The 26,890-nt window shown below is 41.2% G+C and overlaps 1 protein-coding gene and 1 long non-coding RNA gene across 7 annotated transcripts in view; one reads left to right on the top strand and one right to left on the bottom strand.

The window, feature by feature from the left end:
• Positions 1-10,828, bottom strand: part of LOC120404440 — a 173,900-nt gene extending 163,072 nt beyond the window's left edge. Inside the window, exon 1 of the long non-coding RNA XR_005597986.1 lies at positions 10,757-10,828. This is a non-coding gene — a long non-coding RNA (uncharacterized LOC120404440). The remainder of the gene's footprint in view (positions 1-10,756) is intronic.
• The window catches only part of NOVA1 (NOVA alternative splicing regulator 1), a 222,245-nt gene continuing 205,258 nt past the window's right edge, over positions 9,904-26,890 (top strand). For 3 of the 6 annotated variants that reach the window (XM_039536987.1, XM_039536988.1, XM_039536992.1), the window contains exons 1-2: positions 9,904-10,697; positions 12,852-12,995. In XM_039536987.1, the coding sequence (XP_039392921.1) occupies positions 10,562-10,697; positions 12,852-12,995 (280 nt within the window). In that variant the 5' untranslated portion in view covers positions 9,904-10,561. Of the gene's footprint in view, positions 10,698-10,764; positions 10,846-11,502; positions 11,639-12,851; positions 12,996-20,824; positions 20,901-26,890 lie in introns of those variants that run through there. The other 3 variants (XM_039536991.1, XM_039536989.1, XM_039536990.1) reach the window with 3 other exon arrangements.

A 26,890-nucleotide genomic window follows, 5' to 3' on the forward strand; every position in this document is an offset into this window, starting at 1 on the left:
TTGACTGCGAGGAACCTAGCAGTGAACAGGAAGCATTTGGAACAACAGAGAACCAGGTAGTAATTTTTAAAGTGAAGAAGCATGCTATAAAATGACTGTATTGTTAGCATTTGTTCTTTTTCTATATATTTTGAAATACAATGACAATTACATGTTTTAAAACAGTGGCATTCAATTACATTTTCTGGCAGGCCAGAAAAGGCAACGTCCAAATCCTGGAGGGCCAAAGGGTGCTCTCTAGGGCGAGTGGGCTCTTCAGGTGTTTGCTCTCTAACAAAAGCATGTCAATTGCTTTATGTTGTGTTATGTTTCATAAGCATCTGCTTAAGTGCCTGATTAAAAATCAACCACTGTAAGTTGAAATGTATCACAGTATAGCTTCAATGTGTTTTTAAATGTAAATGAAAAGTTTCTAAATTAAATACAGATGAAGTCCATTTATTTGAATTGCTTGAGGATATCTGATACCTTCAAATAATGGAGCATTTGGATAAAGGAAAGTGATATTTTTAGCTGCAGTTTCATAGTGAAATTTCTTTCACGGTGACAGACTGCATTAGGAGTTAAAGTTCTGTACCCAGCTGAAGTGGAAATGTTCGATAATTTCATTCAGTGCTCTCCCTTAGTCCTCCATCAGTGTTTCCAATTTTTCTGACACTTAAAACCTCATCAGCACATCATTTTTGTTTGCATTTTTTGAGCTTTTTTGTTTTACTGAATTTTGTGTCTGGATAAAAAAAAGTTCTCTGGCATTTAATGTATGAAACACAAGCTTCACTCCTCTACAGAACTTATTAGAATAGTGGCAGCTAATAGACAGAAGGTTGTTGTCTGTAATATTTACCTCTTGTTACTAGTGAGCAAAGTGGCACTTCTTGCTCTGTACTAGCTTGTTAAAATTTGGCTTCAGTGAAGTGACTGCTATATGAAGGCAGCTCTCCAGAGACTCATTTGTCAGCCTGTTTCAAGCATCGTTCTTGATGACATTCATGACTGCAAAGCTGGATTCGCACTTATACATGGATTCAAACATTGAGAGCACTGCAAGGAAAAATGTCTTGAGGTTTGTATACTTTTGTGTCCAGATAATCATGATTTCAGTGTTCTTGAATTCATTTTTCAGCACATCTGATATCTGCAGGTTGACTAGTTACAGCTGCAGCATACTTTCACCTATTAAAGGGGAGACCTTATAGGGATGAGATGTGAAGTTACCCTCAGGTGTCATGGAGAAAGGATCATGTACAAAGCCAATTACATCCTTTCGTATGCAAAAATCTCCAAACTGAACACTGAAGTTGTTCCTTAGCTTTTGAAGGAAACTTGTCACGAGGCAACTGATCACATTATCTGCCTCCATTGCTGATCAGGGTGTTGCAGAGTTGAGTGAAGTACAAAAGATTACCAGAGCTCAAATCTAAGAGAAATATGTCCAGTTTCTTTTGAAAAGCTTCTATTTTCTTAACTTGGCCTGTACATTCAGGATACTCAAGTGGTCAAATATGTTGCACAGAATTGCTACTTTGACTAAGTATTCAGTATCTTCTAGCGGGACCAGGTATTCAGCTGCCTTCTTGTGGGTGCTGTGCTGAAGGTACTCAACAACGTGAGCCTTGAGTTTGCAGAAGTATGCCAGCAATGTACCCTTACTAAGTCAGAGAATGTCATTATAGAGAAGATCTTCATGGTATGCAGAGAATGATCCATGATCAACTCACAAAATAGGTTGTGCTGCAGACTTGAGGAGGCTTTGCTGAACCTGATTATTTTAATCACAGCCTCCATCACATCTTTCAGTTCCTCACTCAGCTTGGCACACAGCACACTTTGGTGTATGATATAGTGCAGGGCTTTCATTTGTGGTGCCACTTCTGCCAGTCATGTCTCAAGACCCCCTGGATGCCCAGCACTGAAGGTGCTCCATCAGTTACCAGAAGACAGATCTTGCTTAGTAAGAGTCCTTGTTGCTCAAACACTGCACTGACTTTCTCAAATATGATGTCGCCTGTGACATACATTTCCAGAGGCATCAAACTCAAGAGTTCCTTTCAGAGGATGTGGCCATTAAAGTATGTCATAGAAACACAGCTGTGCTATATTCTTATTGTCTGGTTCATAGATTGCCAACAACACAAACTCAGCACCTCTCAGACCTTTCAACAAAAAAATGAAGCACTCCAGCATCCAAGGTCTGGACAGGATGCACTGTGGTTTCATCTGACAAAGGAACTTGCTTGGCAGCTTTCATGATGGCCTCCTTCATCTTCTCATCAGCTACCGCTTAATGGAGAATAGACAGCATATGCTCTTTGACAGTTACAGAATCAGTGAAGGGCTTCTTCTTTCATGCCAGTGTCCAGGCCACTCACAGAGAAGCTGCCATAGTCATCTTCTTTTGTGATGCATAACTTGTGAGAAATTTCCCCATAACTGGAAAATATAATCAGGGAGTCTATCTTTGATCACGCTGTGTCCAAGTTCAAAGGATAACAGTTGTTGAAAGTTGGTTGGTTCATCTCAGAGTATCCTGAGCCTGGCACATTCTGGCTTGGAGGATGCACTGCAGGCAGGGTCGCCTGGCAGGGGAGCCCAGGGATTGGAGCTGGAGCTGGGTAGTGGGACTGCTCCTATAGCAGAGCCCCCAGCAGGGAGCAGGAAGGAAAAGTTGATGCCCAGCAAGCCAAAGGGCTGTACATCTGTGGGCTACATCTGGACTGTGGGCTACCAGTTGAAGAACAATGTTTTACGGTAAAGAAATACAGGAAATATCAATGAAATTAAACTTAGCCTTTACTTAGATCATCAGATTACATTTCTTTATGGTCTCTGTGATAAGAACTACCCAGATCTTGTGTCCAGGTCTAGAATGAAGAGCAGTCTCTTCCCTCTGGATACTCACTGCTGCAAACAAGGGGAGATGAAGCTTGTAGTGTGGGTGTCCCATTATAACCCCTTTTCATTTACTGGCCAGAGTAAGTGGCCAGGCAGAAGTGGGGAAGTAAGATGCACTCTTTGAAGAGCTGCAGTAACTTGCTTTCTCCTTCCCAAACCCTCCCTACCCCCAAGCAAGAAGGAAGCAACGGATGAATTGTGACACAGAGGTGTGTCTCTAAGGCAGAATACCACCTTGGAGCTCTTCCTGGGGCCTTGCTCCAAACTGTGCCTACCCCAAAAAGATGTAAATGATGCATTTTGATCCTGATCCAACTTTCTATTGATTTCAATGGGATTAGGATCAGGGCCTTAAGGATGCAGCTGAATGATAAAATTTGATTGACAACAATTTCTGTTAAAATACCTAGTATGCATTATGGTTAAGAACTGTTCATCACCATATAAAGAGAATACTAGCAGGGAGTGGCCTTAGTGAAGTGCACACCTGTCATAAAAGTAGTATTATATTATTACAATGGTTCCTAGAGGCCTCAACCCAGATTGGAGGACCATGGTGCTAGGCACTGCACAAACACAGTAAAGAGAGTCCCTGTTTGAAATAGCTTACAATCTAAATAAATAAGACAAAATGAATGGTGGAAGGGAAACAGAGGCACATTCATGCAGTAGGTCAGTGCAATGCTGAAACTAGAACCCATGTCTCCAGATTCCTAGTCTAGGGCTCTGTTGACTACAGTAACTCCTCACTTAAAGTCGTCCCGGTTAACATTGTTTCACTGTTATGTTGCTGATCAATTAGGGAACATGCTCGTTTAAAGTTGCACAATGCTCCCTTATGATGTTGTTTGGCAGCTGCCTGCTTTGTCCAGTGCTTGCAGAAATAGCAGCCCGTTGGAACTAGCTGGTGGGGGCTTAGAACCAGGGTGGACCGGCAGCCCCCCTATCAGCTCCCCTAAATCCCCTGTGCGGCACCCACCCAGCAGGCTATCAATTGCCGGGCAGTTCAGCTGTCCCTCCCCGCACTGCCATGTGCTGCTCCTGCCCTCTGCCTTGGAGCTGCTCCTGGGAGCCTCCTGCTTGCTATGTGGGGGGAGGGAGAAGAGGGGGCGGGGGAAGGAGAGGGGTCCTAATGTCAGGTGTCCCCCTCCCCCCCGCTCCTTTATCCCATTGGGCCATCTCCACAGAGCAGGGGGGACACAACAGGGCTCAGGATGGAGAGAACTTGCTGGCAGCAGCTGCTGCCTCAACTTGTTGATCTACTTAAAAAGGCAATATACTTAGAGGGGGGTCAGTGTACTTAAAGGGGCAATGCATGTCTCTCTCTGCCATTGTTGTTTCCCCTCCCTCCATTCATGCTGCCTTGTAGAGTGTGAGGCTACATTAACAACGTGTTAACCCTTGAGGGCTCAGCCAAATGCTAGTTCATCATTTAGCAGTAAGGCATTCCCTGGGAAATATCCCACCCTCTTCCACCCTCTGACTTCACCACCTCAACCAAGCTTCACAATTATCATTGCTGTGTACAATATTAAATTGTTTAAAACTTATATTGTGTATATGTCTGTATATATATATAAAATATAGTCTTTTGTCTGGTGAAAAAAAATTCTGTGGAACCTAACCCCTCCATTTACATTAATTCTTATGTGGAATCGGATTCTCTTAACATTGTTTTGCTTAAAGTAGCATTTTTCAGGAACATAACTACAATGTTAAGCGAGGAGTTACTGTACACCACAATGTTAGAATCAAAAGAGTCTGCGGCAGTTTGGAATGGCAGGTGGCAGTTGGCTGAGCTGAGTTTCTGCTGTAGGGTAGACAACTTTATATTCTGGTTGAAACACCACAAAAAGCCCTTTTGGTTATCGCACAGGGTATGCCTGTACTTGGTGCAGGGGGTGTAATTCCCAGATTGAGGGCACATAGTTGGGCTAGCTTTTATTGAACAAGCAAGCTAAAAATGGAAACTAGCTGCAGCAGTGTGAGCTGTGTGGGTGGGGGGAAGAGGGGCTAGCCACCCCAAGTTTGTATCTGTCTGAGACCCTAGGCATGTACTTGGCTAACCTATTCCAATGTTTGCGCTGCTGTGACTACACACTATTTTTAGTGCACTAGTTCAATGAAAGATAGTGTGAGTATGTCTCCTTGAGCTGGGAATGACAGCTCAAGCTCCAAGTGTAGACCTGTCCATAGAATCAGCAGCTACTGAAAACTGACAAAGTAAACAAAATGAGCCTGTTTCTTCTCTCTCATAATTTTTACATCAGTGCAATTCCATTGATTCCAGTAGAATTACTTTTGATTTACGCTAGTTTTAGTCATAGGAGGATCCAGACCAGTCTTTGGGGAGCAGTAGATAAGTAGGTACATTAACTGAAGATAAAGGGGACCCCCCATTTTAGGCAGTCCCCTGGCCACTGTAGAGCTACCAGAATGGCTCCATACAAGCAACTCTTCTGCCCCCCAAGGCGCGTGTCAGGGAGCGGTAGGGCATGATCAAAACCTGAGGCTGCTCTAACTTACACTGAAGTCCAGGTAGGACCCCAGTTAACCTGAGAGTACAAGAAGTGCCAAGATTGCTTACCCTGTTCCATGCCTGCAGGAATGGACAAGTAGGGGCAGGGACTTCTGACTGGAAAAAGGACTGAGGACCAAATCTGGTTCTTTGAACAAAGTCTAAGTTGTTAAGCTTTTCAAATGGAATATCAGTATAGACTGTGCGGGAGAACAGGATTCTGTTTCCCAGGTATAGGAATGACTGCTTCTCTTTCATTTCCCTTTATGCAGAGAGTATTGTTGAAGGGATACAAGTGATTATGGCCACATATAGACTTCTTTGACTTGTCGCTACTCAAGCTCTTCCCTACTTCAGCAATGATATGTGACATGTAATGGTTTGGGAGCTATCTATAATGAATAGTGGAACCATGATGGTACTGCTATAGTTTCAGCAAAACATACCTGGAGAAGGAGAGGAGGCAAGATTTAAGTTAAAGAGTAACTGAGTAACTTCTGCAATATTTAGGTTAAAGATTTTTTGAAGAGTTTCCATGTAAATTAATGCAAGGATACTAATAGTTTAGTAATTAGATTATTGGGTAAAGAAGTTACAATAGTAAGAAGTGAGAGTAAAAATAAAGGAGCTTTTAAAGAGGAAATTGTTTGTAGGGTTCACAGCTTTCATTTTAGCAGGGCAAAACTTTTCCTGGAATCCCAACTATGGAAAACAAACAACTGCCAATGACATCCTCAACACTTGGATAAGTATCAACCCTGTTTTCTTTAACTGGCCGGGGTTTTGTTTAAGGGGGTGGCTTTTATCTATGGATTATTGGCAGCTGTCATGTTCTGCATGAGGGAGAAAAAACTGTTTATTTTGTCCTGTTTATTAGCAGGAAGAGAAATGTCCAGCACCACTGCAAGAAATGGAGGGCCCACTCCTGCTCTCAGTGGAGTGTCTGATTAATTGGAAACAGAATTGGGTCTCAAACAGTTGCAGTTTGAATTCTCTTGGTCTCGAAATGCACTGGACATTATCAGATTCCTGAGGCCCTGATGCTGGGTACAGAGTGGGATGTAGGAATAAGAATTCCTACTATCCCACACCTTTGCCAACCAAGGATGTTTTACAGTAGTAAGCAAAGCTTTCAATATGTGTATTTGTACTGGGTACCTTCCCCCAACCTTGACTGAGCTGGACAAAAGGATCTATCCAATAGAGCCTGCTCTGTTACTCAGTTAAGCATCTAGCCAGTAGAGGACACCATAAAAGAGATCTGCTTGGGCCAACTTTTTATGCTCAACATGGACCCATCCTGACCCTGAGAGGGTTGGGTCATTTTATGAACCAACCATTCCCTAATGCCTATATGCACTGTTCCTGCCATGTGCTTCCCCCTGCTGCTATGCAGGGTATACTGTGGAGTGAGAGATACAGTGACTCTTTGGCATTCTCACTATGCAGCACACACAGAACAGCAAGGTGGCAGTGGTCAGCAGGAGTGGACCCAGCTGCTGCTAAGGCACTGACCCTACAGGCAGGAAGAAATCTGATCCGACCCTGGTTGTTTTCCTACTTGACTCAGATCCAGCACTTTTAGTCAGATCCTACTAGGCTTAAGTTGGGTTTCAAGGCTCTACTCCATAATGCTAAGGGAACAGAAAAAGGAAGTAACATCCTGATGTGGTGGGGAAAGCTGATGGCTGCCCGTGAGAAGGAGTAACAGGTTGGATGCATCAGCCTCAGAGCTGGATGTGGAGGGAAGGCTGGGAAGTAGGTAGTGGGGGGAAGTAGGAGACTGGAAAAGTGAGAGCCGAGGAGAGAGACAGAGGTAGCTGCAACTGGAAGATACAGGGCAGTGGCCTGCAAGCAGTAGATGTGGGATAATTGCATGTGACAACAGTATGACCGTGCTCATGGCCCCAACAGGACACAGACAGAAGAGCTGGGTTTTTGCTTCAGTGGTTATGGGAATGAGGAAGGATTAGAGGGAGTATCCCTGACAGTAGGTTGGAGGAGACTTATTATTTTATTATTTGTATTACCATGGAGTATATAGTCCTTTATACCCTGTACTGGACTGAACTGCAGTGATCTTCATTGTAACTATTAAAGTAATTGGGCTTAGGGTATTTCCTCCTTATGGTTTCTGGCAGGCTTAGTAAAGTAATTCTCTCTAGAGTGGTGGTTCTCAACCTATTTACCATTGTGGGCTGCATATGCAGCTCTCTGTGTGTTATGTGAGCCACATCTGCACAATATATATACTACCTGTATGGCCCTGAGGATGTCACATAGGTCGCAGCTGTATGCTGATTGGGCTACAAGCAGCCCACAGGTTGAGAGCAGGGATTCTCAACCTTTTTCTTTCTGAGGCCCTCCCCCCCCAGCATGCTATAAAACCTCCACGGCCCACTTGTGTCACAACAACTGATTTTCTGCATATAAAAGACCGGGTAGCAAACAGGGCAATTGGTTGGGGCCCCATACCACAGGGTGCCCTATGAAGCTAAGCTGCTCAGGCTTCGGCTTCAACCCCAGGTGGTGGGGCTCAGGGCCTCGAGCTTCAGCCCCATGCAGTGAGGCTTCAACTTTCTGCCTTGGGCCGCAGTGAGTCTGATGCTGGCTCTGCTTGACGGACCCCCTGAAACCTGCTTGCAACCCCGCAGGGGGCCCCGGATCCCTGGTTGAGAACCATTGCTCTACAGCATGGTGGGTCCCCATAAACTGTCATAGAACCTGTAAAGACTAGTGTTCCTACCTTGTGGTATGCAGGGCACACTACTAGATATTTAGTGGGATTGGGGTAGTGGGCATTCACCCATGAAAGCTTATGCTCCAATACATCTGTTAGTCTTTAAGGTGCCACAGGACTCTTCGTTGCTTTTAACACTCACAGTGCCATTCTGCAGTGTGATTTGACTACAAAACAAAGTGACAACTTTTGGCCAGAACCTGGACTGAATTCTATGAGTTTTGTCTTCACGGGTGTGCAGAGTTATTGTAGTGGCAGTACTCAGGTAGTTAAAGCTAAACACATGCATAAGTCTTTGCAGGATTGTGGCGTAAATCTGTAACTTCATAGAAAAGTGGGCTTTAAGAAATTATCTGGTGTTGAGCTCTCCTCCAAAGTGATGTTTCGGTTAATGCCAAAATAAATCTGAAAGAGATAGTTACAACTCTGGTCCTTTATGGCTTTGAATGTTACTATTATATAATTTCTGACCATCTTCCTAGGTGCATCATCCAAGGTGCATGGATAGGGCCCTACCAAATCCATGAAAAACACATCACGGACCTTGAAATCTGGTCTTTTGTTTGCTTTTACCCTATACTGTACAGATTTCATGGGGGAGACCAGCATTACTCAAATTGGGGGTCCTGACCAAAAAGGGAGTTGCAGGGGGGAAGGTCAGAAGGTTATTTTTTTGGGGGTGGGGTGTCACAGTATTGTCACCTTTACTTCTGTGCTGCCTTCAGAGTTGGGCGACCGGAGAGCAGCGGCTGTTGGCCGGGCACCCAGATCTGGAGACAGTGCCACACCAGCAGCAGCGCAAAAGTAAGGGTGGCAATATCATACCATGCTGCTCTTACTTTGTGCTGCTGCCTTCAGAGTTGGGTGGCAAGAGAGTGGCAGCTGCTGACTGAGGGCCTAACTCTCCAGGCAGCAGTGCAGATGTAAGGGTGCCAATACCATACCAGGCCATCCTTCCTTTGTGCTGCTGCTGATGGTGGCTCTGACTTTAGAGTTGGTTTCCCAGCCAGAAGCCACTGCTCTCCAGCTGCCCAGCTCTGAAGGCAGCGCTGCTGCCAGCAGCTGTGCAGAAGTAAAAGTAGCACTACCCCCCCTTTTGGAGTCAGGACCCCTACAATTACAATACTGTGACATTTCACATTTAAATAGCTGAAATCATGACATTTATTTTTAAAATCCTATGACTGTGAAATTGATCTAAGTGGATCATGAATTTGGTAGGACCCTAGGCACGGAGCATGGTGTGTAATATTAATGACTTTCAGTGTTTCGTTTTCTGGTATACCCAAAGATGCGGACTACACGTGGATTTCTAAGGCTGTGGAAAATACCTGTGTACTATCCTATTGCACTGTGGGAGAAATAGTTATGCTCCTGCATGGAAAGACATTAACCTAGAAATAGTGCGGATGAAGGAAGGGAACCTTAACTAGGACGTTTCCCGGCTATTTCAGTCTTCACTCCCCAACCATCGGCACCTTGTTTCCAGGCACTTGTTAGGGTATGTGTGGTTAGGTTAGCGCTAAGTCCGAGGGCGCGCTCCCCACATGCCCGCCGGGGTAGTGGGCACACTGGCCGCAAGCCCACCCCAGCGTGAGGTTCAGCTCCCTCAGCCCCCCCCCCCCACGCCCAGTTGTGTCGTCCGCCCACCCTTTCTGATTGGCTAAGCGCTTCAATCCGAACCTCACATTTTCCACATCCGATTGGCCCAGCCTCCCGCCTATCTTCCCAAGAAGCCCCGCCTCTCTTTTTCTCTCCCTCCCCCGAAAATCTCGGCCCCCTCCCCCGTCTCTCTCCTTCCTTGCGTGTAGCTGCCGCTGAGGCTGGCTGGCCCCGCTGCACGGAGGAACCGGCAAGCTCTGCGTGCGCGCGGCGCAGCCTCCACCCCGGTGCGCACAGCCCCGTAAGTGCGAGCGAGAATGAGAGCCCGAGAGCAGCCACCAGCAGCCGCGCCGCACCAGCCCCCGGCGCAGGACTAGAGCAGGGAGAGACTGAAGGGGGCACGGAGGCAGCGTGAATCCTCTGGCAGACTCCCACTCGCTGGCTCACCTGCCATCCCCATCGCTCCCTCCCTCCTCACTCGTTCTCTCCCCTCCCCTCCTTCCCACTCACACTCTCCCTCCTCTCCTCCTCCTCTGTCTCACTCCTTCGCTTCCCCTCTCCCCCCTCCGATCCCCCCGTCTCCCTTCTGCTCCTGGCACCGCACTGCAGCTGCTCCTCCGGCCAGTCCCGCCGCCTTCTCTCCCCTTCCCCCCCGGGCCAGCCCCGCCAGCCCCAGAGCATCCTCGGCACCCCGCGCGGAGCTCTGCCGTCCCGAGGGGGGACAGAGAACGGGACGAGCTCCGTCCCCTCCCCGCCCGGCCCCCCGCCTCCCCAAGGAAGAGACCATTCTGCTCCTGGCCGCGGCGAACATGATGGCGGCAGCTCCCATCCAGCAGAACGGGACCCACACCGGGGTTCCCATAGACTTGGACCCGCCGGACTCCCGCAAAAGACCGCTCGAAGCGCCCCCCGAAGCCGGCAGCACCAAGAGGACCAACACGGGCGGTGGGTATCTCCCCTCCCCCCGCAGCACCCTCCTCCCGCCCGCCCACCTTCCCTCCTACCTGCCCCGGCGGGAGGCCCTTCCCGGCGGCCGGGGGGCTGAACTGCCCCGGAGAATTCACAGGGGGTCCGGCGCAGTTGTTCCAAAAGGGTAAAAACCGAACGGGGGGTGGGGAGCGCCCGGTACTCCCGGGGTTGAACCAGCCGTACGCCGCCTGCAGCTGCCGGGACCCGGCTCCCTGCCCTCCCGCGGACGGGGCCGCGCCACAGGGCCGGGGGCCGGAGGGGAGCGGAAGGCTGCACCCCGGGAACACTCACCCCCTGCTGGACACAGCCACCTCCTGACCCCGCAGCGCGGCTCGGGCCGGCCGGGGAAGCGGCTCTGCCCTGGGGCCGCGCAGAAGGCTGCGGAGGGGACTCCGTCCGGCGGGGGGGGGGGCACTACTCCTGGGGTGCAGCAGCCTTAAACTTATCATTCATCAAAATGGCGTCGGTTTTCAGCATCTAGCAGTCTTTGGGGTTTAGTATCCATTGGGGGTGGGTGTGCAGCCGTGACCCTACAGGGGCTGGAGTGGGCACAGGGGGCTCCTGCTGCCCCAGCACCCTCCCGATCCGTTGGCGAAGATAAATAAATAAATGACAGCTGGGTGGCAGGGGGATGGCGAAGGCGCTCTCCGCCTTTTCCATCCGCTGCCTCACAAGCTGGATTTAAATCTTGACCGGGGTTTCCCGTTTCCTTGGCCTCACTTCGTCTGTCAGTGTGACACTGTTGCGTTGATTTGGCTTGTTGGGGTTGGGGGGTGTTGGAGTGGGGGGAGTTGTCTCTGGTGCGGTGACTTGTTAGTTAACATCCTGCTCTTCCTGGATGAGATGAGTTATAACGGGACTAGCATCTTCTCTATTCATTTGCACTGGAGTCATCATAACAATGCACCGAGGCAGAGGTGAATTTATTCATCCAATATTAAGAAAAGCAGTCTGTATTATAATATATTGTACCTATATATAATATAAATGGGGACTGTGGTATTCCATCTGCACTGTTTGGGATGCTTATACCCTTTCATAGGGAAAGTGAGATGGACCTGGACCTACTCCTGTTTATTTTTTAAACAAACTTTATGGAGAACGCTATATGATAAAATGTTGAGATTAAATCAAATTGGAGATTGGTTTTCAGTCATTTAAAAAAAACCCTATCCTTGTATAGCTTTCACTTTTTTCAGAGCCAGTGTTCTAAAAGTCCTTAGACTCATTGCTGCTGGATCAGTAAGGGAAGGGAGCACAGTTGCAAAATGTGGCTGGGAAACATTCGTTTCATTCATTGTATATATTTTCCTGTTTTGATTGTAGTTTTTTTTAATCCAGTGGTGGTGGGAGGATTGGCATTATCACTTTTACGTGTATTTAAAATAAGGGATTTAAGCTTTTGATCAATTGGGAAAAATTCTTCTTAATGTCTTTTAATTAATGAGCTTAAAAGAGATCACTGTCGCCTAAGAAGTGCTAAAGAAATACATCAGGATTACTTAGCCAAGTGATTCCATCCACACCATGTTGAGTTGTTTTCTTGGCAGTGGCTAAAATGCTTGGAAAATAAAACTCCACATTTTGGGTGGGTTTTTGGTAGGAAACTAGTTGTTTTGCACACTTAAGAAGAAAGCAGGCAATAGGTAATTACTGTTCTCATGCGTTTGCTAATGTCAAACAAAGAGCCCATCACTTTATCATTCTTTCCTTTTTTTTTTTAAGTTTTGGCATTTCTGTAGCAGTATTTTTAGGGAAGGGTGTGATTTGTCGTCATGCACGTTTTGTGCACTTTTTTTTTTAAAGGGGTCAATTCATTTCATTGTATCATGGTAACCACAGATAGAACTGCAAAATTCCACCTTCAGAAATACAACTCAATTTTTGTCATTTGTTTTCATGCTTTCAGAAAATTAAGGAAAATGTATAGATTCTTTAATTTCCACAGAGTGAATATGGCAAATGCATATTCCACGCATTTCTTATAGAATGATGCAACTGGTTAGATGTATAGTTGTGCACATATTAATAGGTATGTTCACTTATTTACTGATATTTTGTTTTTTGTGGGCATGGTGGAGAACAAATGTTTTGTAAACCAAATTAACCTTGCATATCTCAATTTTTCAGAGGATGGCCAGTATTTTCTAAAGGTCCTCATACCTAGTTATGCTGCTGGATCTATAATTGGGAAGGGAGGACAGACAATTGTTCAGTTGCAGAAAGAGACGGGGGCGACCATCAAGCTGTCTAAATCCAAAGATTTTTACCCAGGTAGGTGCAAATATTAGCAGATTACTTTTAAATCCCTAGGGAAATACATACATGATGTGTGTGGTTTATGCATTGAAGAGTGATCTTCTCAGAGCATATGAACAGTCTTATCTTAATTTGTTTATGGAATTGACTGGGTACTATCTAATAATTTAGTGGCCATAAAGTATGGCTAAATTTATTTAGAATATTACTGTAGGAAAACATTTTTGTGACTATATTTTCTGAGCACTTTTTATTACCAAAAAAAATCTACTTTTAAAGAACCAACTTTGACAGGTGGCATTAAAAATGGGTCTTTCTGAAGTTTTCAGGTATCATTGTAAGGCAATTAAGCTAGAATAAATAAAAATGAGAGGTTGTTTCTTAAAGAATGGGCCATTTACTTTAAATCCCTTACGTATCTTCTTTCTGCATCATTGTTTTGTTCACTGGCCCTGAAGTGAAGTAAAGAGGACAAGTGCTACTGCTCTTCAGATGTTTTCTTTAGATTATGTTTAATATGACTACAAAAGGAAAATCTATAATGTTATGAAAGGAAATATAATACTTCAGATGAATAAGAAAATAGGCGTGTTTTGTGCATACTGTATTTACGCAAACAACAAAGCATTCAATATTTATATGCATAGAGTGCCTATTGTTAGTCTTTTCTCATTTTTGATCAAAATGTTATAAATAGCAGGTCATGCATAATGAGCTGCATCATTTTGAACTTCTGCAAAATATTTCTGTGGTTCCATGTAGAGTTTGACTTTCTAAAGATTAACAAATTAGTATCTGTTAATTGGACTTCTAGTCTGAGTTGAAATCTATCTAATTTTTTATTGACTGCTAATAATTTACTACACAGCTATCGTTTTGCCAGTGTTCTGGTTTTGCAACTTTGAACTGTGGCTAGTAATTCAGAGCCGAGGTGCCTAGATATTGTTGATATTTGTTTTTTTGTAGAGAAGATAAAGCTGTTTTGCATTTGGTGAGCTAATTCAGCAAGATGACTGAATTTTCTAAAACAGCAAAGACAGCTGGCACGAGTGTAAGCAGAGCATGAGCATTTGGAGTATTTCAGTTTCCTGTCCACTCTGTTTCACTGTCAAGCAGAAGTGGATCATTTATTCTCTATGGAAAGATTGTAATTATTTTGAAATTGTCATTTTGATATGGAAATGGAAAATGCACCTGTTATTTTTCTGCCTTATGGATGCAATTTATAGTGTTCTAATGTACTAACACAATTAAAAGGACACGTTTAGATTTTCTATGGAATGAAATAGTTTTATAATTGCTGTTCATTGTCATTCAGAAACTTTTGTTGTTTTGCCATTACTTTTTTTGCCTTAGGAAAGTTTTGGTCTCACAATTCTTATATTCTGAAAGGTGTATTCGGGTGAAAAAATCAGTGCAGGATTGTGAAAACTCTGTGGAGAAATAAAATCATTCAAAAGAGCCTGATTGCGGAATTAATAACGTAATCTGGGAAAAGAGCTGCAATGGTAAATTAAATTCACTGTCAATAGATGAAAATGAAATAGATTCTTTGCATTATACATGAGGTGGTATCAGATGTGCAAGGATGTTACAGAAAATTGGTGTTTATGAAGGGTATTCCAAATACTAAATTACATGCCTTTTCATTTGACTATAGTTTATTTACAGTGAGTTGGAAAGGACGCACCAAAGATTATATCTTTTGTTCAGTACTCTAACATAGTTATTTTGTTCTTTTCTGATTAAATCAGAATTACATACTTTTTTGTTCTGTAAATTGTGTAGATACAGCAGGATCAGCAGGAGTGTCCTTTGAAAAATTAAAAATTAGGCAAGCCAGAATGAGATGAATTAAAAAAATGTCTAATGTTTCTGTGACGTAACAGATTCTCTCTGAAGGAAATACCAGGACAAGAGAAGACTTGGTACAGTTTAATTTTACCAAGTATAGGTCAATGTCCAGTTAGACATTATACAGTCTGTTTTATATATGTAGCCACACTGTAGGTCATTTAGCAAATTAATGATTTAGACATAATTTTAAGATGGACTGTTATTTGCTGCAGCATGGACAGATGAGAAAAATGGATTCTCTTGTAGCTGGATCTTGTTAGCCTTTCTGTTTGCATTTGTCCACGAGCCTGTGGAATTTTCTGAGGTCCTGGCATTCTCCAAGCTGATGACTTTTTTGGGTTTCTTCCAGCCCTCTTACATGAGGGATAAAAACCATGCTAATCTTATACTAGTCCAAAATGTAGGGCTATGATTCATATTATTGAGGATATTTTTATAGAAGTATGCAGTTATCTGAAAACCTATTTGGGTGTATATATGTTCCTTAACATGTTGGCTAACATATCTATAGTTACATTAAATATCTATTTTGCAAACACTATGTTTGTGAGGTTGCTGTTGAGCTTAAATTTTAGTGAGAAGGAGAGGAGTAACTGAAAGAGAAAGTTCAGCACGGCTATTAAGAGTATAGATGATTTGCAAGGGTGAAGGATTGGTATATTAGTCACGAGTTCTTCACTGTGTGATCTAATGGTTTCTTATGGTACAGGTATTCAGTATACAGAGTAAGTCTGTCAGAATAATTTTTATGTTTGTGCTTAAGAAAACTATTTACGGTAGCTTTAGAATTAAGAAGAGAGATCTAATTATAAGAAGTAGAAAAGAAGCCTGTATTTCTAAAGTATTTTATTAAATGTTCTAGTTCAATAAAGTAAAAGAGAGTTCATGGGCTTTATTAACAGTTGTGTGTCTTCTGTTGTATCATATCAGGAGGCTTCTTTTTATTTTTAATTTTTCTTTTTTTTTGTAAATCCTATTTCTCTTGCTGTTGCAAGACACTTTCCCTCTAGATTATCAAGTAACTTTTTAAAAATTGTATTGACCCATACAATTATACTTTCTGGTCATCTCGTTTAGAATATATTTTATGTATGAATCTTTTCTATTCATATTGTCTGCCTCGACAAATAAATCTGAAGTGAAATTATATTATTTAAAAAATGTGGGAGTAACATTTTCTGTTACAAGGTTCCAATTCTATTTTTGGCAAGTGGCTTCTAATCCAAAATCTGAAATACTGATATTGCCATGATACTAATTATTAATGAAGTAAAACTGTTTAAAGAAGGTGTTGCCGTGAAAAGTTGGAGTTTTGTGTGCACTTAAATTTTGCACAGTGTAAAAAGAGAACCACAAGGTGATACTTCTCATGTTTGAACTCACTGTTTTATCCAGTGCTCCATTTTTCAGAAATATAAAGATTGCTGGCCTGAAAACCACTCTAGGTATATTCCTCCTTGTTTTCCTAAACCATTGCTAGTGAATGTCTTTACTCTTTCTTTCTTATGTAAAATTATATAATCACATTGTTTATCTTACAACAGGATCTTTCCTAGCTTCAGAAGCTTAGTGCTTGGGTGAATTTGAGCTAGGTTCATGGTTTTTCAAATATGTTGTAATATGCTAACTGAAATATATTAGAATATAGATAAAATGATATGAAGATGAAATTGGGGCTAAGATATTTTATTACTCTTAATTAATAAATTAGCTGCTTTTTATTTTATGAAAGACAAACTTGTAATCGGGTAGTCCCCAAACTTGGTATGGGACATTTAAGGTGGAAGAGTTATTTTCCGTACAATCAAAATGCACGCTTAAGAAAAAGGCAAAGTATACAAAACATATTTTGTGTCTGATAATGCTGTTTTGTATTTACTAAGTGGATTGTCTTAGGCATTCATCCTGCATGTGAAAATGATATATATAAATTAGTGCATTATTTAGGTGATTTCACAGCTATCTTTGGTGTGACTGTCCTCTGAAAAGTATTTGTGTGTTGACTTTTAAAACTTTTGAAAGTGAATTGAGTGTGAAATACACAACTTTACTGAACATTTAAATTGAATAAATCTAGCTTCATTACTCATATTATACTGTGTTAGGCAGGATGAAGGCATGCTACATCAAGCTTGTTTCTCCACTGTTTTTTCCCCTTCGTGTAATAAAGGAGGTGTAACATTTTTAATTTTTAGTTTAAAACTAGTAGGTTCTCATTGGAAAAATACATCCAACTCCTTTTTAAAAAAACAAAACTGCAAATAGTTTACTTGGTTATATTAGTATTAATATTCAAAATGAAGAGAAAATGTTATGTCTTAAGACCTAGAGAAGAGAATTATGGGATAAAAATTAGTTCAGCTTGTAGCATTTTGGTGTATTGATGTATCTTGGGTTTTATTCCCTGATATTTGAGAATTTTATCACAGATTTCTGAAACGTTGTCAACAAGAAAGTAAGGACTTCATAAAAAATAAATAAATTCTAAGGCTTGACAAGCTATATTGCAGACTCTTACTCACCTGAGTGATCCTATTTACAACAATAGAATTGTATGAATAAGGACTGCTCATGTAAGTAAGAGTTTCTAGGATAGAGCTCTTACAGCTGCGTAGATTTGCAGACTTGTTCTAGTTTCTTAGCTTTCTACTAGTAAAAAGCCAAGGGTTGATTGCCAGCTGTTCAGAGGGAGAATTCTCAATAGGACAGCTGTCAGTTGCCTGGTTACTGGGACAGAATTAAAAAAAAGTTAGCTTCCTAACTGAAAGGTCCTCAATATTTTACATTCAAAAGGAAACTGAAAATGAATGTCTGCACTCACTATGATCTAGAGAGAGTTGTACATCTAGCTCCCTTGTGCGTCTATTACTTACTAATTTCCCTTCATTTGGAAGAGGATTATAGTAGTTTTAATGATTTCATGTTCTATAGGTGTTATGCATCTAATTTTTTCTAAGAAAGGGGTTTTCTGTGTTAGCTGAATAGGTCTTTGGTTGACTTTTTGTTGAATTATTGAATGAGTTTGCAATTTCAAAAATAGTAAAAAGGAAAATTGAAAACAAATAAGTTATGTAGACTTTTTGTGCTGCATTGAAATGGCTAGCTAACTCTTAACAATAATATTCATACAAACCTGTTACGTGAAATAAAGATAGCAGAATAATGAACAAAACTCTAAGACCATCACATGGAAATGAAAACCGCCTCCAACTTTATTCTTGTTGTTTATTATGTGACAGAATTTCTCTATCAGAGAATGTTTTATTGTTTAGAAGTAGATTAAAAGGTTCCTAATGACAATATACTGAACTTGTTTTTTTTTCATATAGTCAAGTTATGTGTAAATTGAATGGATGCGGCAGAAACCTGTGTTTTGCACCCTCATTTTGGGGCACTGCAGAATTCTGGGGGGAAATCATTTAAGAAAAACATAATTTTGTATAAGAATTAAAATGACAATCTAAACCATTTCCCCCACTCTTCATCCTTGCACATAGTTCAGAACTGCCATGTAGCATTTCAGTGGTTGGTTGGTTGTGGAGGCAGGATCAATGTACTAATCTGTGGTCTACATAATGAAGGCTTGGAGACAATATATAAAAAATCACTCTCCAAACAGCAATTCAGTTTTCATAAAAAAGAATCTTCTCCTCTCAACTTCTGTAATATGAGAAACATGCTTTTTTTTTTTTAAATTGAAATGGAGGTAAATCCTGAATACGTTGATGGAAAAGGAATTGTATCAGGACCTTAGTGATCTTGATTCTTCGCTAATTAATATCGTGGATGTCAGCATTCTCAATTGTAGTTAACCACAAAATTTAATCTCACCTATTTTCAGTGGCTAGGAAACAAAAAACTCTACTTTAAGTTTGTCAGGCTACAGCTTTTAGAAATAGAACTTGTGGGGGGGATTGGGAGGAGGGTTTGTGCCTGATTGCCTTCTCATTTCCATCTTTGGATACAGCTCTAGTATGAAGTTAAACAACATCTGTAGAGATCTGACTGACAAACATCTCTCTGGGACTCATCATTGCAGCTTGCAGCAGGTGCACTCCACTTTGTAGCCCTTCTCAAAAAGAGGTTAGCTTGTTTTTAACATTTATCAGTAGACCAGTGGGAGTGAATGACTTGGTAAAGAGCATGGGGGTTGTCAGTTGTCCAGTGCTGGAATGCTGCAGGTAATTGGGCTGGACTGGTGGGAACTGTGGTAGTGTGCTTCTCACGTTGCACTGCAGCTGCTGTTGATCTTAATTAATCTGACCCTCTGAGGCTGCAGTGTCATGGTATAAAATGCAATACATACCAGAAATGGAAAGACTGCTTTTTCAAGTCCTCCTTATTGATGATTGTTTGTAGGTGGGCTTTTTTGGTTTCAGCCTCGGATTTGTTAGATACTAGTGTAAAATGTTGACATACTTTTGTTTAAAGCTGTAATTAATGGTAAACAGGAAAACCTTTATCTGTGAATTAATAAAGTTGATAACTATGATTTTTGAATAGATTGCTAGTATAGTGGACTTAACAAAAATATTCTTGTTACCAAAATAAAAACAGAAGTATAGTTGTATATCAATGAAATATCTATATTGTTCAGACAAGTTGGGTGGGAGAGAGGGAAATATAAGAATTAAAAATAAACATAGTTAAAATATTTAATGGAAAATTAACTTCACATTTCTATTGTAGTTTGAATGATCGTTTTATTTGGGAACTTAAAATTCCTTCCTGGTTTACTGTAAAATATTTATGCAGTGGGGTATGTTAAATGTATGCTTTGACTTGTTTAATTCTGATTTATGTATAGCATTTTCTTTACATATTTTTAGTATATCATATTAAACTGGAATTTGGTAATTTGTTGTCTGAATAAACTTACGTTTGTGATTTCAGTTTTTTAGTATTAGTCTTATTTTCCGTTGAGACTAACAGTCCTCCTCTTTGCTTCTGTGGCACAGCCGTGGGGAAATTATATCAAGTTCCTTATGTATGCTTTCTATTACTCCAACACAGAAATATCTAAATAGTGTCGAGCTGAGAGACCTTTTAAATGTCAGATCGCTGGTTAATAAGGCTCTACTCCTTTCCATTATTTTTGTTTTGTTTTCTGTATACACAGTTAATACTAATTTTGAAAACCTGACGAATCCTAATTTCAAATTGTTGTTGTTCAGAGGTTTATAAAGACTGGTTAGATTGCTCTTGTGTTTTTTCATTTGAAGAAAAATGTTTTGTCAGAGTACCTTATATTTTAAAATGTTCACTTTTGGTATTACTAGTTTCTAATAGTAAACAGAAAACGTATTTTATCAACCATCTAAATTCAATACCTGTTATTCAGTTAACATGCTATTCTCCTAACATCTTTCATAATTAAATGTGGCTACTTTTTTTTTAATAAGGATTATTTGATACTGAGTACTCTTGCTAAGGAAATTTTTTAAGAACTAAGTTCCTTTTGAAATTACATGATGGGCCCATGTCAGTGATCATTTAAGGGCAACATTTTGGGACTGGTATCTAAGTCTGTTTCCAGTTGGAAGATTACTGATGACTTGACCCTTTTCTTTTCAATATTTATTTTCCAGTTATATTTACTCTTTTTTATCAATTAAATGCCGTATGTCATCTGTAAAGAATCTTGGGTCAGGTAAAAATTTTGAGGCTATGTGCCCAATATAGCCTTTGCAAGTACCACTTATGTGAGTCAGGGACCAGGTTAATTGTCATATGTTGGCACTCTGTAAAAATACAAACACTGAGTCCTCAGATATGAGGATCTGCAGAGGGTTGTTCAGATTATTCCAACCAAGGAAGAGAAATAGTATACAAATGAGAATATTCACTGTCATATTTAGAAGTAACTTTTGATTATAAGGAAGCCTGATATTCAGACAAAAAATTATATTTGTTTGGTCTTATAGATTTTCATTGTGGAAAGACTAAACATCTGTTTTCTATCATTGATCTGTTACTGCATCCTGCAGGGCCTGTCATCTCAGCATTGACAGGATCAGATGAAAAACACAATCAATGTTTTGACATTTTTTGAGAATCATTCAGGTAAGATCATTTGTTATGCAGAACTAAAATGATATTTATGGCCACTGATAATATTTCACCAATTGGAGTCCTTGTATTGTCAGTCATTAATTACATTAGTACACAAAGACCCTCTGTGTGTCTTTGTTCCCATTTAAAAGCACTCCTTTTGTGCCTAGTTCAGTGACATTTAGTGCACCTGTGATTTCCCTCATAAATAGCTTCTGAAATTCAGGATAACCTCTGCCTCGCCCCCTATTCCCTCCCTTCCTTTAGAGTGGCACCTATTCGGCTTGGATCAAGAAGTATATTATGTACCCCTAGAGTTCTTGAAAAATACTCATTAACAAAAATTACATACTAGTGACTCCAGTTCTTTTGAAAGATGCTGTATTGACAGTGTAGGAGACTGGAGTTTTCTGTCTATAGAACTAGGCAGGCAAAGTTTCCTTCCTATCACCGCACCAATGTGACTTAACTCTCATCTGCAGATATTTGGTAAAAAGGTTCTAGTACTTAAATGAATGTTTTCTGTTTATATATAATCACATAGGTTGTGAACTGAATCATGAGAAAGTTAGAAAATGCCAGTCTTAATTCAACCTTAATTCTGCTCCCTTTGTGTGTCCAGTGTGTGACTTGAATGAATCAGTTCTCTATCTTGGGGGTGGGAAAGGTGAGAGGAGGGACAGGATGTGAACATATAATTATTTGACTGTGGACCCCCCCTTTCTTTGTGTCTGTAGTAGTTTATGACCCCTCCCCCCCAGCACCTGGCCACGGTCTCTTAAGGCAGAGTAGAGAACAGCAGCTACTGGCCAGGCGCCCTGCTGTGAATGCAGTACTGCTGCCAGCAGCAGCAGCACTGCCTACAGAGTTGGGTGCCCAGCCAGCAGCCACTGCTCTCAAGCTTCTCATACCAAGCTCTTCCCACCCCCCAGAATACATTGTGTGCCCTCCAATTTGAGAACCTGTGTCACATGCATACACATAAGGGGGGAGAAATAAGGTTATGCAGGCAACCATAAATCTGGTATGTTCTGTCTTTTGAGTTCATGACTTGAAACATTTTTCTTCCAATATTTTTACATAACTTTTTTTTTAGGGCTGTCAAGCGATTAAAAAATTAATTGTGCAATTAAACAATAATAGAATACCATTTATTTAAATATTTGTGGAGGTTTTCTACATTTTCAAATATATTGATTTCAATTACAACACAGAATACAAAGTGTAAAGTGCTTACTTTATATTTATTTTTATTACAAATATTTGCACTGTAAAAAACAAAAATCGTATATTTCAATCCACCTAATACAAGTACTGTAGTGCAAATCTATTTATCATGAAAGTTGAATTTACAAATGTAGAATTATGTAAAAAAAAAAAACTGCATTCAAAAATAAAACAATGTAAAACTGTAGAGCCTACAGGTCTACTCAGTTCTACTTCTTGTTTTTTGGAGTGATTGGCTGAACTCTGATCTGTCACCTGAAAGTGAGAACAGGCATTCACATGGCACTGTTGTTGCCAGCATTACAAGATATATACATGTCAGATGTGCTAAAGATTCATAATATATGGAGATATACCTATCTCATAGAGCTGGAAGGGACCCTGAAAGGTCATTAAGTCTGGCCCCCTGCCTTCACTAGCAGGACCAAGTACTGATTTGCCCGAGATGCCTAAGTGGCTCCCTCAAGGATTGAACTCACAACCCTGGGTTTAGCAGGCCAATGCTCAAACCACTGAGCTATCCCTCCTCCCTTCATATATCCCTTCGTGCTTCAGCCACCATTCCAGAGGGCACGCGCACAGGCTGATGGGTTCTGCTTGATAACAGTCCAAAGCAGTGTGGACCAATGCATGTTCATTTTCATCATCTTAGTCAGATGCCACCAGCAGAAGGTTGATTTTCTTTTTCGGTGGTTCATATTCTGTAGTTTCTCCATTGGAGTGTTGTTCTTTTCAGACTTCTGAAAGCGTACTCCACACCTCGTCCCTCTCAGATTTTGGAAGGCACTTCAGATTCTTAAGCCTTGGGTCAAGTGCTTTAGAAATCTCACATTGGTACCTTTTTTTGCGTTTTGTCAAATCTGCAGTGAAAGTGTTCTTAAAACAAACGTGCTGGGTCATCATCTGAGACGGCTATAACACAAAATATATTGCAGAATGCAGGTAAAACAGAGCAGGAAACATACAATTCTACCCCAAGGAGTTCAGTCACGAATGTAATTAACACATTTTTTTAACGAGCGTCATTAGTATGGAAGCATGTCCTCTGGAATGGTGGCTGAAGCATGAAGGGGCATACAAATGTTTAGCCTATCTGGCACATAAATCTCTTGCAATGCCAACTACAAGAGTCCCATGCGAACGCCTGTTCTCATTCTGGTGACATTGTACATAATAGGCAGGCAGCAGTATCTCCCGTAAATGTAAACAAACTTGTTTGTCTGAGCCATTGGTTGAACAAGAAGTAGGACTGAGTGGACTTGTAGGCTCTAAAGTTTTACATTGTTTTATTTTTTAATACAGTTCTGGAACAAAAAATCTACATTTGTAAATTGCACTTTCACGACAGAGACTGCACTACAGTGCTTGTATGAGGTGAATTGAAAAATACTATTTCCTTTTTCTTTTATAGAGCAAATATTTGTAATAAAAATAATATAAAGTAAGCACAGTACACTTTGCATTCTGTGTTGTAACTGAAAGCAATATATTTGAAAATGTAGAAAAACATCCAAAAATACTCAATACATTTCAATTAGTATTCTATTGTTTAACAACGTGATTAAAACATTGCGAGTAACTTTTTAAATCAAAGTTAATTTATTGAGTTAATCGCGAGAGTTAACTGTGATTAATCGACAGCCCTACTTTTTTTTTTAAATAGGAAAAAAGTTAAATTTTGTAGCAGGCATCGTTAGCAGAGCTGGAACTCAACCTTCAGCACTACAGCGTAGACTTCTGCCACTTGAACTACAGGACTGTTATTCTGTCTTGCAGCAGAAGGCTGTTATTCCAGAGGTGATATAGCTTGCTGCCATCATTTGCTGGGTGGTTGGGAGGAGTTTGGGGGGAGTGTCTGCCCTGCGTGATGCCCCTAGGAAGGAGAGGGATGGATTCTGGGTCCATGTGCCAGATCCAGCCCAGTGTAACTTTCTTCCAAGAGCACCTGTAGGTGAAATCTTCCCAGTACAATGTGTGGTAGCAGCTGTTTCTTTCATGGCAGCATGTTCATGTTCAGTTATTCTGGCATGTTGCCAACATTTTTCCTGAGGAACACAAGAGAAGGAAAATGGCAATTTTTAACAGTGTATAACAGTTGAATCTGAATGGAATTTCATAGGACCCCCCCCCCCCCCCCAAAGCCTCTCCAGCTTTCACTTTGCTGAATTTCCATGACCCGCTACAAATAACAGTTATTGGAGCTTCCAAAAACAGATGTAAGAATCTTTTATAATTAAAAGTTTTAGGCAACCTAAATATAGAGGCAGAGCCGGCTCCAGACCCCAGCGCGCCAAGCGTGCGCTTGGGGCGGCATTTTGCCGGCAGGGCGGCAGGCGGCTCCGGCGGACCTCCCGCAGGCATGACTGTGGAGGGTCCGCTGGTCCCGCAGCCCCGGTGGACCTCCCGCAGACGTGCCTGCGGAGGGTCCGCTGGTCCCGCGGCTCTGGTGGACCCTCCGCAGGTCAGAGCCGTGGGACCAGCGAACCCTCCGCAGGCACGTCTGCAAGAGGGCCGCCGGACCGGTGACCGCCAGAGCGCGCCACGCGGCGCGCCATCCTGCTTGGGGCGGCGGAATTCCTAGAGCCGCCCCTGTATAGAGGCCTGTGTATTATTGTTAAAGCAGTACAAGCATTAGATGAGACTTGGGAACTTATAACTCTAAAGAAAAAGTGGTATACTTCAAATATATAGATTGCAAAGTCAAGGAGTCAAAAGTTAAGAAACACCAGACTTCTTTTTCCTCAAGCATACCAGATTTTCCTCAGATTTGTAACGTTGTCATTATCTATCTAGTATTTCTGTTGCTTTTATGTTAATTAAAATGCACAATATGCAATACAATAGACCATCATCCAGTTCTACAATACATGCCAAGATAATTAAAATAATGGATAAAAGTTCTCTTCCTCCCTCCTCCCTCTGGTTTATCCCCAAATATTCAGGGAAAAGAGATGAAACTTGTCATTGTGTTCAGTAGACTAACAGATCTGGAATTTGATATACCAAGTGGGAAAGTGTGTTTCAGAGTTTACGGGCATTGCTAGAGAATTCATGGATAAACAGCGCTCTCTCATTCATAGAGAAAGAGGCAGTCTCTCATGTAACTAGATCTTAAATCATTTGGGGCACTATAGGTTAAAATCAACACAGTGATTTTCATTCAATAACCCATGCACAGTGATTTCAGCGACACAGCACTGATTTTGTGTGTTCTCGATGAGACTCTCTGTTTAATCAGGAAGACATATTCTGCTCTAGCTTTAGTTATCGGCTTTCTCAAAAACTATCCATAGATAGTGTGCAGTATAATAGTCTAATAGGTAATGGTAGTACGATGTACTCTTATCTAATTAGCTTCATTTTGGCTAAGGTCTTAAAATAACAGTTGACTACACATGTTGGTGACAGGTGTCACTTTTTTGTTTCTGTATTGTCTTTTCAAATGTCAAATTCAATAGATGAACATCTTTTACTATTGGAAAACACATTTAATTTGTGATGTTAGACAGCAGCTTTCAGTTTTATTTCTACAGTTAACTTTGGGTGCCAGTGGTAGGATTTCCAATTTGGGGGCCTGACAGATGAGATGAACATATAATGGTAGCACCTCGTCTTGCACTTATTTGCGGGCATAGAGTTCAGTCAGCAAAAATGGAGGTATGAGGCCCTTTGTATATCTCCTCCTTGCCCTCCCCCATCTGAAAAGCCAAACAGACCAAAACTGAGTCCTTAGTTGTTTTGCTTTACTTGATTTTATTAGATTGAGAAGCCTGTCCATATGTTGCTGTAGACTAGCATTACCTATTATACTAGTTCGTTTCCCAAGTAAACTGACTTTCAAGTTTCAATTTCTGCAAAACTCTGCTGATAGTGTTGTATCATGGAGAGCATCATGAACACACATCCTTTTGGTATCTGTATTGGCTGTCTGAAAACCACTGATTTTTTAGGATTTGGCTTTTGACCTGAATGTCCAGTAGTGACCTGGATGCTGTGTCTCACAGTGCAAAGTTTTAACAGTAAGGGTAATAAACCATTAGAACAATTTACGAAAGGATATGGTGAATTCTCTATCACTTGCTCTTTTAATCAAAATTGAATGTCTTTCTAAGAGATGTGTTGGCCCGACCAGAAGTTATGGGTGTGATATAGGAATTGCTGGGTGAAATTTTGTCATCAGTGTTATGTAGGAGATCAGACTTGATAATGATCCCTATGGCTTTACCTATGAAGTTCTCTGTTATTAATATCTTAATATATTCTTATTCTTAGTATCTAAAGTAAAACTGACTCTAAAAATTGGGATGTGTGGTCAATACAGGTAGAAAACTCTAGTTACTGGTAACTAATAATGTTACAGATGTCTTCCAGGTTTCACTTATAAAGTAGCTCTTCTTTTGTTAATTGCATGCACTATGAAACAGTCATGAGGTTTGGGTTTTTTTGTTTTTTGTTTCTACTTGCTCAATAACTGTAGAGCACACTTCCTTATTTGTCTTGGGAATTAAATCTTTTTAGAGCAGGCTGATGATTGCTATCTGAGAGAGAGTGTATGTGTGTGTTTATTAGAGTGAGTTTTAGTAGCTAATACAAATTTTGTATTAACTGCACCCTATAGAACAGCGTTTCTCAACAACTCGTCCGTGGACCAGCACTGGTCCCTGAGATCTCTCTTAGGATGGCAGCAAGCCGGTCCTTAGTATCAAAAAGGTTAAGAAACACTGCTACAGAGGGAGTAAGGTCACAAAGAGGAAACACCATATTAGATCACTAAT

This window comes from Mauremys reevesii, linkage group 4 (genome assembly GCF_016161935.1).
Source record: "Mauremys reevesii isolate NIE-2019 linkage group 4, ASM1616193v1, whole genome shotgun sequence".
NCBI classification, from domain to species: Eukaryota; Metazoa; Chordata; order Testudines; family Geoemydidae; genus Mauremys; species Mauremys reevesii.